At 32.8% G+C, this 14,949-nt stretch overlaps 3 protein-coding genes across 8 annotated transcripts; 2 read left to right on the top strand and 1 right to left on the bottom strand.

Moving 5' to 3' along the window:
* Window positions 1-1,392: 1,392 nt before the first annotated feature.
* Window positions 1,393-2,617, bottom strand: LOC107028672. Its single transcript, XM_015229838.2, has 2 exons — window positions 1,942-2,617; window positions 1,393-1,633 (listed from the first exon to the last, which is right to left on the bottom strand). The coding sequence occupies exons 1-2, from the start codon at window positions 2,318-2,320 to the stop codon at window positions 1,620-1,622; spliced, it is 393 nt and encodes a 130-aa protein (XP_015085324.1). The 5' UTR covers window positions 2,321-2,617; the 3' UTR covers window positions 1,393-1,619.
* Window positions 2,618-5,752: 3,135 nt separating this feature from the next.
* On the top strand, window positions 5,753-8,281 carry LOC107026774 (abscisic acid receptor PYL3-like). The gene is made up of 3 exons (XM_015227857.2): window positions 5,753-6,094; window positions 7,092-7,307; window positions 7,632-8,281. Exons 1-3 carry the CDS (start codon window positions 5,960-5,962, stop codon window positions 7,848-7,850), a joined length of 570 nt encoding a protein of 189 aa, XP_015083343.1. The 5' UTR covers window positions 5,753-5,959; the 3' UTR covers window positions 7,851-8,281.
* Window positions 8,282-9,646: 1,365 nt separating this feature from the next.
* On the top strand, window positions 9,647-14,949 carry LOC107028490 (probable polygalacturonase). 6 transcript variants are annotated; one of them, XM_015229570.2, is made up of 8 exons: window positions 9,647-9,907; window positions 10,784-11,140; window positions 12,350-12,470; window positions 12,619-12,793; window positions 12,906-12,976; window positions 13,333-13,950; window positions 14,760-14,806; window positions 14,871-14,949. In XM_015229570.2, the coding sequence occupies exons 2-8, from the start codon at window positions 10,805-10,807 to the stop codon at window positions 14,904-14,906; spliced, it is 1,404 nt and encodes a 467-aa protein (XP_015085056.1). In that variant the 5' UTR covers window positions 9,647-9,907; window positions 10,784-10,804; the 3' UTR covers window positions 14,907-14,949. The 6 variants fall into 6 exon arrangements, with proteins under 6 accessions (XP_015085056.1, XP_027774944.1, XP_015085057.1 ...); XM_027919146.1 differs by having other exon boundaries at window positions 9,649-9,907; window positions 13,333-13,973; XM_027919143.1 differs by having other exon boundaries at window positions 14,760-14,949.

The raw sequence follows: 14,949 nt of genomic DNA, 5'->3' as shown, positions 1-14,949 counted from the left end.
CTAATAAGGACGATTTCGATGTGTTTTTGCCTCGAGTTCCATTGCTTATGCTAGCAGATGACTTTCGAAAATTTTACTCTCTTTTCAAAAATAAAGTTTCACGATTATTTCTCTCAAAAGTTAGAGGGCGAGAGTGCTTTTCATCGAACCGTTGCTTACATGGTCTATCGCGGAAGAGATATGGGAGCTTACAATCTTGAAAATGGAACAATTGAAATTAAAATTATTTGAACTACAAAAGTAACTCACGTCAGTTATCTATAATTATACAAAATATTAAGTATGAAATATTCTGGGGTATTGCAAAAATTCTTATTATCATAAATAATTGAGAATTTTGATTCAATAATTTTTCTTTGATTTTGGAAGATTATTCAATTAATAATCTTGATTCTAGAAATTTTCATCGCGTAATGCATTGGATTGAGATTTTGGTCATTTCTTAGACTCGATCTTTTACGATCTTTTCATTTTTCGAATTTTCATTTTCTTTGAGAATTTTTTAGAGACTTTTTTATATTGCTTTGAAAGATGGCTTGCACTTGCTTGATTTATAAATGAAAGTCTCCTATTTATACTACACATCTAGGGGTTAAAGTGTAAATAAAAATTATCATACAAAGCCCTGTATATTTACACAGGTACTTGATTTAGAGTCGTCTCCAAACCTCTTCAAGATTCTTCAAGATTCTTCAAGATTCTAGAGTAAAACTCTCGAAAGTCAGGCCAACATAAACAATGAAACTTGGGACGAAAACACATTGAAATCATCCTTTGTATAGGCAATCCGCCAAGAAGTACAAATAGCACGAAAAAACAATAAGATCGTTGGGCATTTCTTCCCAATTTGCCATAGTTTTCTAGGGATAAAAGAGCAAATAAAGGATAAGAATTAGTATTGTGTGCTCTGAATAATGGAACTATAGTTGAGTTTTTTTATATGCGTTGAATTTATAATCCTATATTGACAAATGACAAGGATTTTGGAATAGCCCAATAATATTTTCTCATAATTAAGCATGTAATTGAATTGGCAGGTCTTTTTTTATTTTATTTTCATTTGATTTTTACATGGTTAACAAGGCAATTAAGAAGGATTAATAATTGAACAATAAAGTCCCGTAAATTACTGAAAAATCAAAATTGTAAAAAAAAATATAATTCGAATAAAACATCACTAACCATCGAAGTATGTAAAAAAAAACTTTGTGTAATTTCACGTAATTTACATAAATTATTTGTCACTTACTTAAATTAGTATTGATATCTCTGTTACTGAATTGCTTTGTATCTACTTATTTTTATCGTCGTATGAATATATTTTCTACTCTCTAACTATTATAAGAATAATATTTTCATTTATTGTATTTTCTTCAAATTCCACTTATTATATATAATCAACACAAATAACGTAGTTTTATTGCCAAAGGTAATAAGCAGTTACATTAAATTGGTACTTAAAGTACCAACACACAGACACACAACTTAAGATTTCATAATTAACTTCAAATAGTCAATATATAGCTAGCCATAGCTGATTTGCTTCTTATTTTTTATTATCACAAATACTCCCTATAGTACTGGGACATATAATTCAATCTCTCCCATAAGCCAGGCTGCTACACATGAAACCCTACAACAAAATAATTAAACATTAATCATATAGTTAATTTCACATATTTATGAATATTTTTTTTCGTTTAATTTATATATAAGTAACGTGAACATTTTAACTTTTATGACTATACTATTAAAAGTGAAGTAAAGCTTAGTTTCTTTAATGCGACCTGCGTTAAGTTCAGTTATAGGGAATAGTTTTGTAAGCTCTACTGTTATTATAGTGAGTTAAGTTTAGTAATTATACGTGGAATTATTTGTATGTAGACTCTATATTATTTTAATTTGTACAATGAATTTAACTTTTGTACACGGTATAATTACCTGTAGTAATTAATTTAGCAATGACGCTCGTCATCGCTGCTGTCGCTGCAATCGCTGCCACTGCCGTAACCATTTCTCTTACGGTGTTGTTTCTTGTAAGTGGTGCAGCCCGAAGAGCCCATTGCATAGCTACTATGTCCGTCGTGTTTCTTTCCAAAGCCCATAACATGGCCCAAAGCTGTGCCCGTTCCGAGGCCCAAGCCCATACCGGGCTTAGGTTTGTGCATGCTGTGGCCCGTGTAGCCCATCCCATGAGTATTGCTGTGGCCCGTACCACAGCCCATTCCATGAGAATTATTGCTGTGGCCCATACCGTAGCCCATTCCATGGCCCGTACCATAGCCCATCCCATGAGAAGTACCGTTATGGCCCGTACCATAGCCCGTGTTATGGCCCATCATTGGCCCACATGGGTTGCTACCATGTTGATGGCCATGGCTAGAGCCGTAGCCCATCATTCCAGGTTTGGTTTCGTAACACTTTTCTTTTTCATAGGAAGATTGTTCATATCCAGAGCTCGAGTAAGAAGGTTTTTGGTTTCCGTAACTATAGTAATCGAACTCTTTGCCTTCTTCTTTGTAGCACTGCATTGAAGCCATTACTTAATGGGTTTTTTGTTTGTTTGTTTGAGACGAGTGTTTTATTTTTTTTGATGGCCTGAGGAAAATGAGTCGATGAAGATAGGTATTTATACAAGTTATATTGGTTAGTGGGATTCTTTTATTTCCTCCATTATTTGATGCAAGGACCAACAAGAATTTATTCTAAAAGGATAAAATGATTGAATATGATAGATAAATATTCGTTTATATCTTGTTAAATTTTTATTTAAATGCCATAAATTAAGTGTTGCACCATACGATATTTATTACTTCTTATAACATTGTGCAAGATTTAATTAGCTTAATAACATATTTATTTTGAAGACAACAAAAAAGTAAGATTGATTGATATTTTAAGCTTTGTATAATTTAATGGACGATTCGTCACAAAAACAAAATGTTTGTACTTCAATTACGTGACATGTTGAAACATTCACGATAGTATTCGATAGGTATAAGTCTTAATTTAAGTGTTTAAATGAAAAAATCAAACAAATTTATAGAATTGCATATATATACTCAACCAAAAGAATCCAACTAATTTAATTATCACATGCCTGCATGGCAAATAGTACGTAATACATTTATTTGGTATCTTTGCAATAAATATTTTTCAAAGATTCACTACGCACTTATGATATTGAGTGACATAAAGTTTGTTCGATTTTTTGTTATTGAGGAAAATACCACTTTTCAATATTTATAATTTTATAGAACGGAATATAAATACACTTTCATAATTTTTAGTATTCCAATCACTGGCTACGTAGACTTCATGTTACAATTATTAAATTTTTGAGAAAAAACTAGAATTCAAAAAATTTACTAAAAATATTAATATAATTAATAGTCGCTCACTGTAACAACTTATATATAATCTAAAAATAGTTAGTGAAGCATGATGTATAATACATGTATACATATATATTGTTTAGAACGCTACATATATATTGTTGTGAAGCATGATGTATAATACATGTATACATATATATTGTTTAGAACGCTACATATATATTGTTGTAGACTTGTAAGTTGTAACGAGAAAGTGAATAAGAAAGGATATTTTGGTATTTGATTGAATTTCTTCACCTAATATAAAATTTAATAAAAAAACATAAGAATAATCTTAAATTTGTTCGAAATTTTTAATTACACATTCTCTCTCTAAGGCTAAATAAATAAATATTTTCACACTCTTTCTTCCTATTTCTTTTATTCTTTAACTGTAGATCGATAATACTCTCAAATTATTTTAAATTGAAATATAGAAAAGTCATATTCAAGTATGAGTTAAAGTATTATAGTGATATATACACGCTATGTTATGTGCATATTTAATTATTATTTTCTACTTTTTTGTATTCTTTTTGCTTTTTTCTTATCTATATATATATTTTTTTAAAATTTATTCTTCCACATATGTTACTTTCACTTAATAAAACAAGATGTCATGCTTCACCCTCCTTATATGTCTCTTTTCCGTGCTAATAATAATGGAGTCGGAAATTTTTATCGAGATACAATTAAATATTTTTATTAAAAAATTTGAAAATACGAAAAATAAATGTATAAAATGAGCAAAGAGTATTTAGCATCATTTTATTATATATAGATATAAATAATGTTTTTTTTCATCAAAAGGAGAACCACTCCCCTCCTACCTAGCTTTATTTAATTTCGGTTTAATTTTCCCTTATGTATGATCATTTAGTGGTTGTTTGGTGATTTAATGATGGATTAGCAGTGGATTAATAATTGTGGATGATGGCTAATTATCAAACAAGTAGTGATTCTTTTATGTATGGTTTCACCCTAAAAAAAAGAGTGAAGTATGTGTTTAAGGAGATAATAATTCAATTTTGAAATAATTTAATTATTTATCAGAGTGATAATTAGTTTGAGCTGAATACAATCAAAGTTGATTGTCTAATAAAAAATATTTTATTTCTAAATGAAAATTTTCAATTTCAATTTAAGTTATTTAAATTTATCGAATATCGAAGAACAAACAAATCATTGTATATAAGTGTAGGCTAACGACTTATCCGATTGGAATGAAGAAAATGATTGACTGGAATCCAAATTATAATAGGATAAAATGTTTTGATTATGCATCTATTTTATTTTATGAGATATATATCTTCTATACCTAAAATAATTTAATTTTGAATTCTTTATTTTAATTTATTCTGACATAATTTTATAATGGAATCATGCAAATATCATAAATGTTTTGAATTATAAATTGCAAGAATCTTTATTCCTTTTGTTTTACACTGAAATTATATGGTAGATAATCTCAGTAATCACAATAATTTGATTTCGAACAAAACTATACAATTCATTTGCCTTCTTTAAAGTTCGTTTTAGTAAAAAATATATTGTTTAATTCTTTTTTCATATGATATATATTTAAAATCAATAAGATTAAATAACATGATATTATATATATACATATATACACACATCTGTATATATATATATATAAATATATATACATATATATATACGTATATATATATATGTATATATATTTATATATATGTGTATATATATATGTATATATTTTTATTTTTTTTTGAATTCCCAGAATAATTGGAAGTCGCTACAATTTCTGTCATTGTCTCTGCTCGACAAACTCGACTCAAATGTATTCAGTGGGGATCGATCCCGAGTCATCCGCGCGAACAACCACCCTCAAAATCAACTAAATTATCCCGAATGACATATGAAATGTAAATCGTACTAGACAAATTCTATGTCACAAAATCAACTCAGAAGATATTAAGAGAGATCGATCTCGCCCTCAAAACCATTTGAGTCATCCCAAAGGACATATTTTTAGTTTATAGTCATAAAATTAAATTTTCTTTTTTTACTTTTTAAAATCCACGTCAATTCAAATAAGGACAAATAAATTAAAATAAAAGAAAAAACAAATAATCAAGATACTTTGAAGCCGACAAGGGCACAATATTATTAATAAAGATTTTAACCAATTACTTATCTTATAACATCAAATATATTATTCTAAATAACATTATCAATTTCTACTTTTGTAAAAAGTAGTTTTCTCCATTTTAGATCAAAATGTTAATTAAATTTAGAAACTTAATACCTACCCCCCACCACCAAAAACCCCACTTGCACAAATTGTCTTAATTATTTAAATTACAAAAAAATAAAAAATAATAACAATAATGGAGGTTTATAGATGTGGACGAGAAAATAAAAATATATATAAAAAAATAAAATAACCCATCAAATTTAAACCACTCAAAAAATTATTTCGAGGTTCTAATGGCGGTGTCTTTTGGCTTTTTCTAAATTAAGTTTTCTCATTTTCCACTCTTTTTTTCTTTTCAGATTTATTCGCCGTCGACGAGGTTGTCGGTGCCGTTGTTTTTTCTCCGGCGATGGTCAGCATCATGAACGTTGATAGAAAAATTAGTAGTGAAGATGAGTATATTAGGAGACATCATAGACATGATGTTAGAGATAATCAGTGTAGTTCATCACTTGTAAAGCATATTAAAGCTCCTGTTCATCTTGTAAGTAACCCCAATTAAGATTCTTGAAAAAAAGTTTGAATTTTTTATATTTATTTTCATTTGTTAAGCATATTAGAGCTCTTGTTGATGTTGTAAGTTGCCCCAAGTTAGATTCTTAATAAAAAAAAGATTGAATTTTTATGTTTAGTTTCATTTGTTGAGCATAACATAGCCCCTGTTGAGGTTGTAGGTAGCCCCTATTCAGTGTATTGAAGAAAAAAGATTGGATATTTATGTTTATTTTAAGATAATTGATGCAACTTCTCACTTGTTAAGCATATTGGAGCTCTTGGTGATGTTGTAAGTTGCCCCAAGTAAGATTCTTGAAAAAAAATGACTGAATTTTTGTGTTTATTTTCATTTGTTAAGCATATCAGAGGCCTTGTTGAGATTGTAGGTAGCCCTTATTCAGTGTATTGAAAAAAAAGATTGGATTTTTATGTTTATTTTAAGATAATTGATGCAATTTCTCACTTGTTAAGCATATTGGAGCTCTTGGTGATGTTGTAAGTTGCCCTAAGTTAGATTCTTGGAAAAAACAATCTTTATAGTGTTTTCCGATAACATAGATTATGGATTTTAGTTTTCACAATAGCTGTGTATTTGAGAGAAAAGAGGGGTTGGTTACTGAAAAGAGAGCTCCGTCTTTATCTGTTGAGGAAGCTAGTTGCAGAGATGCCTCTGAACTTTTCTTTGGACAATGTATTTTAAGCTGTTTATGAGGTAGAAAAAATGCAGTGAGTTTGAAAGAATTCAAGACGTTTGATTGTTTTATTACTTCATTTCATTGATGTTCTTAGAACTGTTCAGGATTGTCAATTGATCACTGGAAAAGATTGAAGAATAGTAGACTATTTTGGATTTCTATGGTTTACATGTATTGTATTTAAAGACGGAAAATGGATGTACCACCATGTATATTTTTTTTGTTTTGAGAAAGGTAACATATTTATCTTTTTTTCACTGGGTACTTACTGGGTTTTGGTATATTTGATAGGTTTGGTCATTAGTGAGGAGGTTTGATCAACCACAAAGGTACAAACCATTTGTTAGCAGGTGCATCGTGCAAGGGGACCTTGAAATCGGAAGTGTTAGGGAAGTGAATGTTAAGTCCGGACTCCCAGCTACCACAAGCAAGGAGAGGTTAGAGCTTCTAGATGATGACGAGCACATTTTTGGTGTAAAGATCGTAGGTGGAGATCACAGGCTTAGGGTATGAGTCTTCTATCTCATCATTTGATATGTATAGAATATATCCATAACTTTTCCCTCGTAGAATCAACCATGAAGCGTGAAGTATCAACAAGTGACCTATATAGTCAAGTTATTTGCTCTATTTATTCATGAAGTCTTTCTTGTGATCTTTTTATTTTATTTCCCTCTTTTTGTGTGTATTTGGGTTTGGGGGGTTGGGGGTGTTTTGTTGGTTGTTCACTTTGGATTCTTAGGCTCGTCACCATGTGTTCTGTTATCATCTCGGGAAGGAAAAACAAGAGATGATGGTGGCTGTCTTAATGTTTCTTCACATAACTTGCAGAACTACTCATCAATTATCACCGTTCACCCGAAGGTCATTGACGGAAGGCCTGGAACAATGGTAGTCGAGTCATTCGTGGTGGATGTACCAGATGGGAATACTAAGGATGAAACTTGTTACTTTGTCGAGGCCCTCATCCGGTGTAACCTCAAATCACTAGCTGATGTATCAGAGCGCTTAGCCGTGCAGGGCCATATGGAGCCTATCGACAGAATGTAGGTTAACAGCTTCATCATTTTGCCAAGCGTGCAAGGATTTGATTAGAAGGCGAGTAAGAGTGACTGGTACTTATGCCGGTCCTTCTCGATCTCAGAAGTATATATATCTTTATCTATATATACATATATATGTTCATGCTTCCTCTTCATCGTCTGTAAGGTCATCGCGGTTTGTAAAATGCAATCAGTCTATTTCATAATGTGAAGAACCAGCCATGCTGTTTGTGGCTGTGTGTGAATTGAGCTTGGGTTGTAAACATCTATGCTCATTAAGGTGCTGTTTCTTGTTATAGGATCATTGTTGTGTGGTTATGACACGCTATACGCTTGTGTATCTTTTGATTTTGGTGTGTCAATATGTACCAGAAACAGTATTTGGTATATTAAAAATAGGGTGCTTGCTTTTTGTTCTGTGTTCCACTTTCCCCTTGAGATTTGTTGTACCGACTCGAGGGTCCTTAGGAAAACACAGGGTAAAGTTTGTGTACATTTTATCCTATTCAGACTCTACTTATGAGATGTTATTGGATATGTTGTTGTTGTTATCACAAGGTGTTGTATAGTGATTCAACGAAGATGGCGCAAGTCGCAAGAGAGATCCAACACTCAAATCTCTCATTAAATGTGCCAATGCAAGGCAACAAGTTTATGGTAAAATAGTTGGAACATGTGTTGATACATTTGTTTGAACTGATATGTATAGTTGATATATGTGTTGTTGTGATACAACATGTCTATGGTGATTGTGTTGTCACATGCGCTCATGCGAAATGTTATGTATCTGGTGAAATAGTTGATGTATGCGTTGATGTGATACAACATGTCTATGATGAAAATGTTTGTACATGTGCTAATGCGAAGTAATATATACCTGATGAAATAATTGATGTGAGCGCAAGCTGATCCAAATAGTTGATATGAGTGCAAATTGATTCAAACAAGTGATACATATTGCTATTCAAAAGTTCCATAGGCCCTAAATCTCTTTTCCAAATCTTCTAAGGGAAACAAAAGAAAAGGCAAAAATGATAAAGAGATGGCAACAAGTAACTTACTAGTTGCTATACATTTTTGCAAAAAGATACAAAAAGCAATCCATTCTCTTTGTTTTGTTGTGATTAGCCAACAACTTTTGAAGTGATTTAGTGGGAAAACTTAACTTTAGTTGATATATGTGGAGCTTTATTCTTCATATCACTAGCTAAGCTTTTAATTTTTCATGTTAAGTTATGGATCTTTGCTTTAATAATTAGTACTTTTGGAAGTGGTGAGAGGATCTAATTTTTATTGGTTCTCAAATTGAGGATAGTGATATCGGGCGTTAGTATGTAATTGAGTGTTATAATTTCTAATTTCGCGACTGATATTAATACGAAATGATGAGTATATAAAAAAACAAATTTTAACATAAAATGAGCTGGATTGTGTTTAATATAGACAAAGGCAGGACACATGGTTATTCCAGCTACCAACAATAAGTGCAGCTATCTACACACGTGAACTGTTTTAATTTTGTGAATTTGTGTAAATTACAATTATATAGTCTTTTAAAAAACTATATAATAAAATAAAAAGTGCCTATATGTATATAATTTAATTAAATTTTATGAGTGCCATACTTGTATCATGGTCATGTACTCGTGTTCGCGGGTCACGGTGAAACGATAAGTATTTTATTTTAGAAGAAAAATGCTATAGCTTCTTATATTTTATTTTCATGAAGCGAGATTTTATCATTTTTCGAATCTGATTATTTTTTTTGATTTCATTTTGTGAAATTTTTCTAAACATATTATTGTAATTGTTTAATTATTTTAATATGAGATTTTTCAACGTAAAATTTAATAAATTCATGTCCTAACGGTCCTTATTGTACTCGGCCCATGACGGTGAGTGGCTCTGTTTTCAACTAATCAACTTCAGGACCCCTGTTTTTCTCTTTATCTGCAAAATTTCAAGTAGCACTAAATAAATTTTGCTCATAAAATCTTCTTTTCTTCATCTTAAACTTCAAAATACAACAAAAGACACTTGCTTGTAGACAAACTACACCTCCAGGTACTCAATTTCAACTTTTTTAATACTCATTTTGTTATTTTCTGCTAAATTGTTTACTTTTACAATGGGAATTTTGATGTACATAGCAAGATCTGTGTGTATTTGGAGATATCTTTTTGGGATTTCTACTGCATTTTTTTGGTTGGTTTCTGCTTGTTTCTTTTCTGTTTTTTAAGCAGGGATTAGCTTTCTTTCTGCTTTAACATTATAAAATTTCTGAACTTTCAACTGAGGTTTCATGGAGATTGAACAAGATCTGTGTATTTGGAGTTTCTCTTTGTTATTTTTACTGCATTTTAGCTTATTTTGGTTGGGGTTTTCTTGAGCTTTTTCTTCTTCATTCTTGAGAACTAAAAAATGGAAAAAAGAAAAGATTTTTCGCTTACCCTTTTGATTAATCTTGCATAATCTTAACTCTTAGCAACAAAAAAAAAAAAGGAAAAAGAAAGGATTTTTTGCTTACCCTTTTGATTAATCTTGCATAATCTTAACTCTTAGCAACAAAAAAAAAGGAAAAAGAAAGGATTTTTTGCTTACCCTTTTGATTAATCTTTGCATAATCTTCACTCTTAGCATAAAAAAAGGAAAAAGAAGGATTTTTTGCTTACCCTTTTGATTAATCTTGCATAATTTTAATAATTAGTTCATATACACGAATTATTGAGTAGTCAAATGAAATTGGGGTCCTAATCAAACTAATGGGCATAGAAGGTTCTTGTAGTCATAACTTATAGTCCGTCGAGGGTCTATCGGAAACAAAGTCTCTTATATTCACAAGGTAGAAGTAATCCTTCTAGACCCCAGTTGTGGGATTACATTGAGTTTGTTGTTGTATAATATTCACAATTAAAGCTTGAATACATTTTCTTTTTCCAGTTTCCTTCAACTCCAGAGACAATGAATCATTGGGTTGGGTCAATATTTCTATGCATTATCAGCACATTGCTTCTGACGAGCTGGTTGGTGGCGGCGGAGGGGGAGACATGCTCGGGGATAGTACCAATGCAATATCGAAATGATAAGATATCGATATTGGACTTTGGAGGTGTAGGTGATGGGCGGACATTGAATACAAAAGCGTTTAAAGAAGCAATCTTTAGAATTCAACACTTGAAGAGGAAGGGTGGAACTTTGCTTTACATACCTGCTGGTGTATATTTGACTGGCCCATTTGATCTTACTAGTCGAATGACTCTTTATTTGGCCCGTGGTGCTGTTATCAAAGCCACTCAGGTTTATTCTTAATTCTTCATATCTTTACTTTCATTAGAATAATTGCATTTAGAAGGAATCATTTACTTTGAACTTTCTTCTTTTGACTATCATTTGACTCATTTCAGCCATGAATGCAAGAACTTAATTGGAATTTTGTAAATGTAGATTTTAAGACCTTTTCCCAAGTATGATAATGGTGAGTGTATAATTTTCTTGACCTAGATTTCAGGTTCACGTGCTTACACGGCGTCATTTGTTTTTGAATACAGTGGGATGTATAGGACAACATTTCAATATATTAAGCAAGACATGTAATTGGAGTAGCCTAAAGTGAGTCTATTTAAAAATAGCAATTGTTTATGTATGGACAGAAGAGTTAAATGCATTAAGTAATTGGCGGGCCATTGGATATTGGGACCTGATCCATGTGATGGTATTTAAAATATTAGGGATGGTGGACAACCATGGGGTTTATTGTACTATTTAATGGTGTTCATCAGACAAGAACAAATAAAAGTTTAAAATAATGAAAGCCAATTTGATCTTTGTCTCTTTGTATTATTTTTCTGTACATGCTTGTAACTTGTAATTGTGAAGTTATCGCTGAACAGAACTGCGGTTAATCAAACAAGAATTTATATTTCACATAGAAAAAAACAAGAATGTAAAGCACTGAGCTACTTTCCAGCAAGATAAGTAGATACCATTGCTTATTCGTCTGACTCTACGTGATCATCACATAATCTTCTATGATAAATCGAAAATAGTTCCACTTGCCATGGAAGAAAAAAGAAACATAGTCTGTTACACTGGTGATTCGGGTTGTATTCTTGGGCCTTAGTTTAAACCTTCAGTTTCAAATGATTAGAGCGTTTATTCAGATCTGCTATCTTTAGCTAGATTCTTTCTTCCATTGTTGCAGACTTCAACAGTTTATGCATCCACCTCAGTATTCTTTATACCAATCCGTAGCTTACCTTTCTTATAGGAAAGGCTGTTTGATACTGAGGGTAGCTTACCTTCAGTATGCTTTGCATCTTTGTAGAAGTTGCAATTGTGTGCCAAAAAGTTATGATGTTTCCGTGTTAAAGCATCCTTTTGGATATTGATGTATTGCAAATGTAGTATGAGATCACATATTTTAGTTTGAAGTTAAGACCACTTATTGTTCTCCTCCTTCGTGTTGTCCAATTGACTCTCTAATCCTTGCAATGAATTACAATTTAGGATCCCAGTCAATGGCCATTAGTTGATCCATTGCCTTCATATGGGAGAGGAAGAGAGCGACCTGGTGCAAGGTATATGAGCTTACTCCATGGAGACGGGCTCCATGATGTGATAATCACGGGTAAATATTCATTATTATATTCTTTTATATTCCTGCAGTACATTTTTGGATACAGTTTGTGGCAAGTAAGAACCTCCTAACTTTATCATAACGACGTTCAAGGCCTGTTATTATGTGGTTCGGCTGATATATTGAACTGATTTTTTAGGTGAGAATGGTACTATTGATGGCCAGGGTGATGTTTGGTGGAATATGTGGAGGCAAAGAACTCTTCAGTTTACACGACCTCATCTCGTTGAACTAATGAACTCCAGAGGCATACTCATTTCTAATGTCATTTTCAAGAACTCTCCCTTTTGGAATATCCACCCTGTTTATTGCAGGTATAAATTTTCAAAATTTTGTGTCATGCCTAAAAATCTGAAAAGAAATTCTGCAACCATATAGCTGGCCTATTGCAGACTAGTTTAATTTGTTTATTTGTTCCTCTGGCAGCAATGTTGTTATTCGATATGTCACCATATTGGCTCCAGCTGATTCACCAAATACCGATGGAATTGATCCAGGTAAAGCAAAGCAGTTTTCTGAAATCAACTTCCTAAAAGGAACCTTTTTATTTGTGTTTGGAGTTAAGAGTTCCGTTTTTGTGTATCAAGCTAGTACTTTTTTGTCATTAAGTTTCTCTTCCTCAAGTGTTCTGAGTGCCTTTTTATTGGCGCATTTCGTTATAGTAACTCATGGTTACTAATTTAGTGAAAACTTTTTGGCAGAAATCCTTGAACTGTTCAGAGCTGAGATAGTCTGTCTTTTTTTCTTTTTTGGATGTGACATTATGCTGAAGAGACATCATGTAGCAGTTATCATTACTCTTTACAATAATCAGTGATCTTCAATTCATTGACATGTTTGTTTATTATTGCAGACTCAAGCTCCAATGTCTGTATTGAAGATTCCTATATTTCAGTAGGGGATGATCTAGTAGCCGTAAAGAGTGGCTGGGATCAATATGGAATTGCTTATGGTCGCCCTAGTCATGGCATAACCATCCGAAGGATAACTGGATCATCTCCATTTGCTGGAATTGCAGTTGGAAGTGAAACCTCTGGTGGCGTAGTGGACGTTTTAGCTGAGCATATAAGTCTTTTCAATATGGGAGTTGGTATTCACATTAAGACAAACATTGGCCGAGGAGGGATGATCAGAAACATTACGGTCTCAAATGTCTACATAGAAAATGCACGGACGGGGATTAAGATTGCAGGTGATGTTGGGGATCATCCAGATGAAAATTTCAATCCAAATGCTCTTCCAGTTGTTAAGGGTATCAAGATTAAGGATGTTTGGGGTGAAAAGGTTTTGCAGGCTGGTTTGATTCACGGTTTGAAGAATTCCCCTTTCTCTGGGATTTGTCTCTCCAATATCAACCTTCATGGCAACCCTGGCCCACGAAATTCCATTTGGAAATGCTCAGATGTTAGCGGAGCTGCCATTCAAGTCAGCCCTTTTCCTTGTGCAGAACTCACCAGCAGCCAAAAAACTGGTGCATGCTCTACCTACTTCTAAGTATGTTGTAGTAATTCTTTGCTTCCAATTCAATTCAGTATATCACAAAAACGAAACGAAGAATTTTCTTCATGTTCTAAGTAAAATTGTAATTTCAACTTCGCACACAATCATATTGTATACATATTTTCCTACAACACCTCTCATGGATGCAAGTTTGTCTACTAACTATTAAAACACACATCACAACAAGGTAAAGGTGTATCCTATGCACAAAGTGTTCCCTTGCTATTGCAGGGTTAGGGAGAGAGGGTGGGCGTGTATGGTACGCAACCTTCTTCTTGTATTTATACCGAAGAGGTTGTCTCCAGGCCTCAACCCAAAAGAGTGATTCTACAAATACATGTACTAATACAAAATACTAAAGCAAAAAACATGGAGCACATTCGCAGAACTGCTTCAATCGAAGTAGTTATCCAAGAACTTGCGAATGTGCTTAACGAGACCACCTGTCTTCTTTTCCTCTTTATGTGCCTCATTTCCTTCTACAGCTTCTTGCTCCTCTTCTTCATGGTGATGGTGCAAATGCTTCTTCATTTTCTTCTTATCAAAGCTATGATGATCTTCATGCTGCATTGCTGAAATCTCACCATCCTCATCTTCGTGCTCGTGCTCCTCTTCAAAGGGGTCATATAAATGACCCTTCAGTTTCATTTTACCAAACTTGTCATGTTTGTTCCGCTTGATTATGAATCTCGACATCTTCTGTTCATCAACATCATCATCATCAACATCTTCGTTGTTTTGGTGGAGGAAACTCATCCACTCCTCCGGAACCTGATGCAGGCCTCCAGGAAATACATGTGCAAAGTCATCATCATCACCTTCAGAAGGTATCATATCATTACCATAAGGGATCTGATCATCAAGATGTGTTGACTGTGTTCTTGGCTTCAGGTTGTCTGCATGATGGAAATGATGGTGGTCGCATAATCGCGAAGGACGCCTAGATCTATCCGGAAAGTGGCGGTTGATT

Source organism: Solanum pennellii, chromosome 8 (assembly GCF_001406875.1).
Source record: "Solanum pennellii chromosome 8, SPENNV200".
NCBI lineage: Eukaryota > Viridiplantae > Streptophyta > Magnoliopsida > Solanales > Solanaceae > Solanum > Solanum pennellii.
Note: the sequence above shows the minus strand (reverse complement) of the source record. Positions and strands in the feature narration are given on the sequence as shown.

What these genes read in the sequence shown, in the direction of transcription:
- LOC107028672 (XM_015229838.2), bottom strand. Translation starts at nt 2,320, where the DNA reads ATGGTACGGGCCATAACGGTACTTCTCATGGGATGGGCTATGGTACGG.
- LOC107026774 (XM_015227857.2), top strand. Translation starts at nt 5,960, where the DNA reads ATGGTCAGCATCATGAACGTTGATAGAAAAATTAGTAGTGAAGATGAG. An exon ending in TTAAAGCTCCTGTTCATCTT is followed by an intron (nt 6,095 to 7,091) that starts GTAAGTAACCCC and finishes TATATTTGATAG; the next exon opens with GTTTGGTCATTAGTGAGGAG. An exon ending in GTGGAGATCACAGGCTTAGG is followed by an intron (nt 7,308 to 7,631) that starts GTATGAGTCTTC and finishes CATAACTTGCAG; the next exon opens with AACTACTCATCAATTATCAC.
- LOC107028490 (XM_027919143.1), top strand. Translation starts at nt 10,805, where the DNA reads ATGAATCATTGGGTTGGGTCAATATTTCTATGCATTATCAGCACATTG. An exon ending in CCATGATGTGATAATCACGG is followed by an intron (nt 12,471 to 12,618) that starts GTAAATATTCAT and finishes CTGATTTTTTAG; the next exon opens with GTGAGAATGGTACTATTGAT. An exon ending in TACCGATGGAATTGATCCAG is followed by an intron (nt 12,977 to 13,332) that starts GTAAAGCAAAGC and finishes TTATTATTGCAG; the next exon opens with ACTCAAGCTCCAATGTCTGT.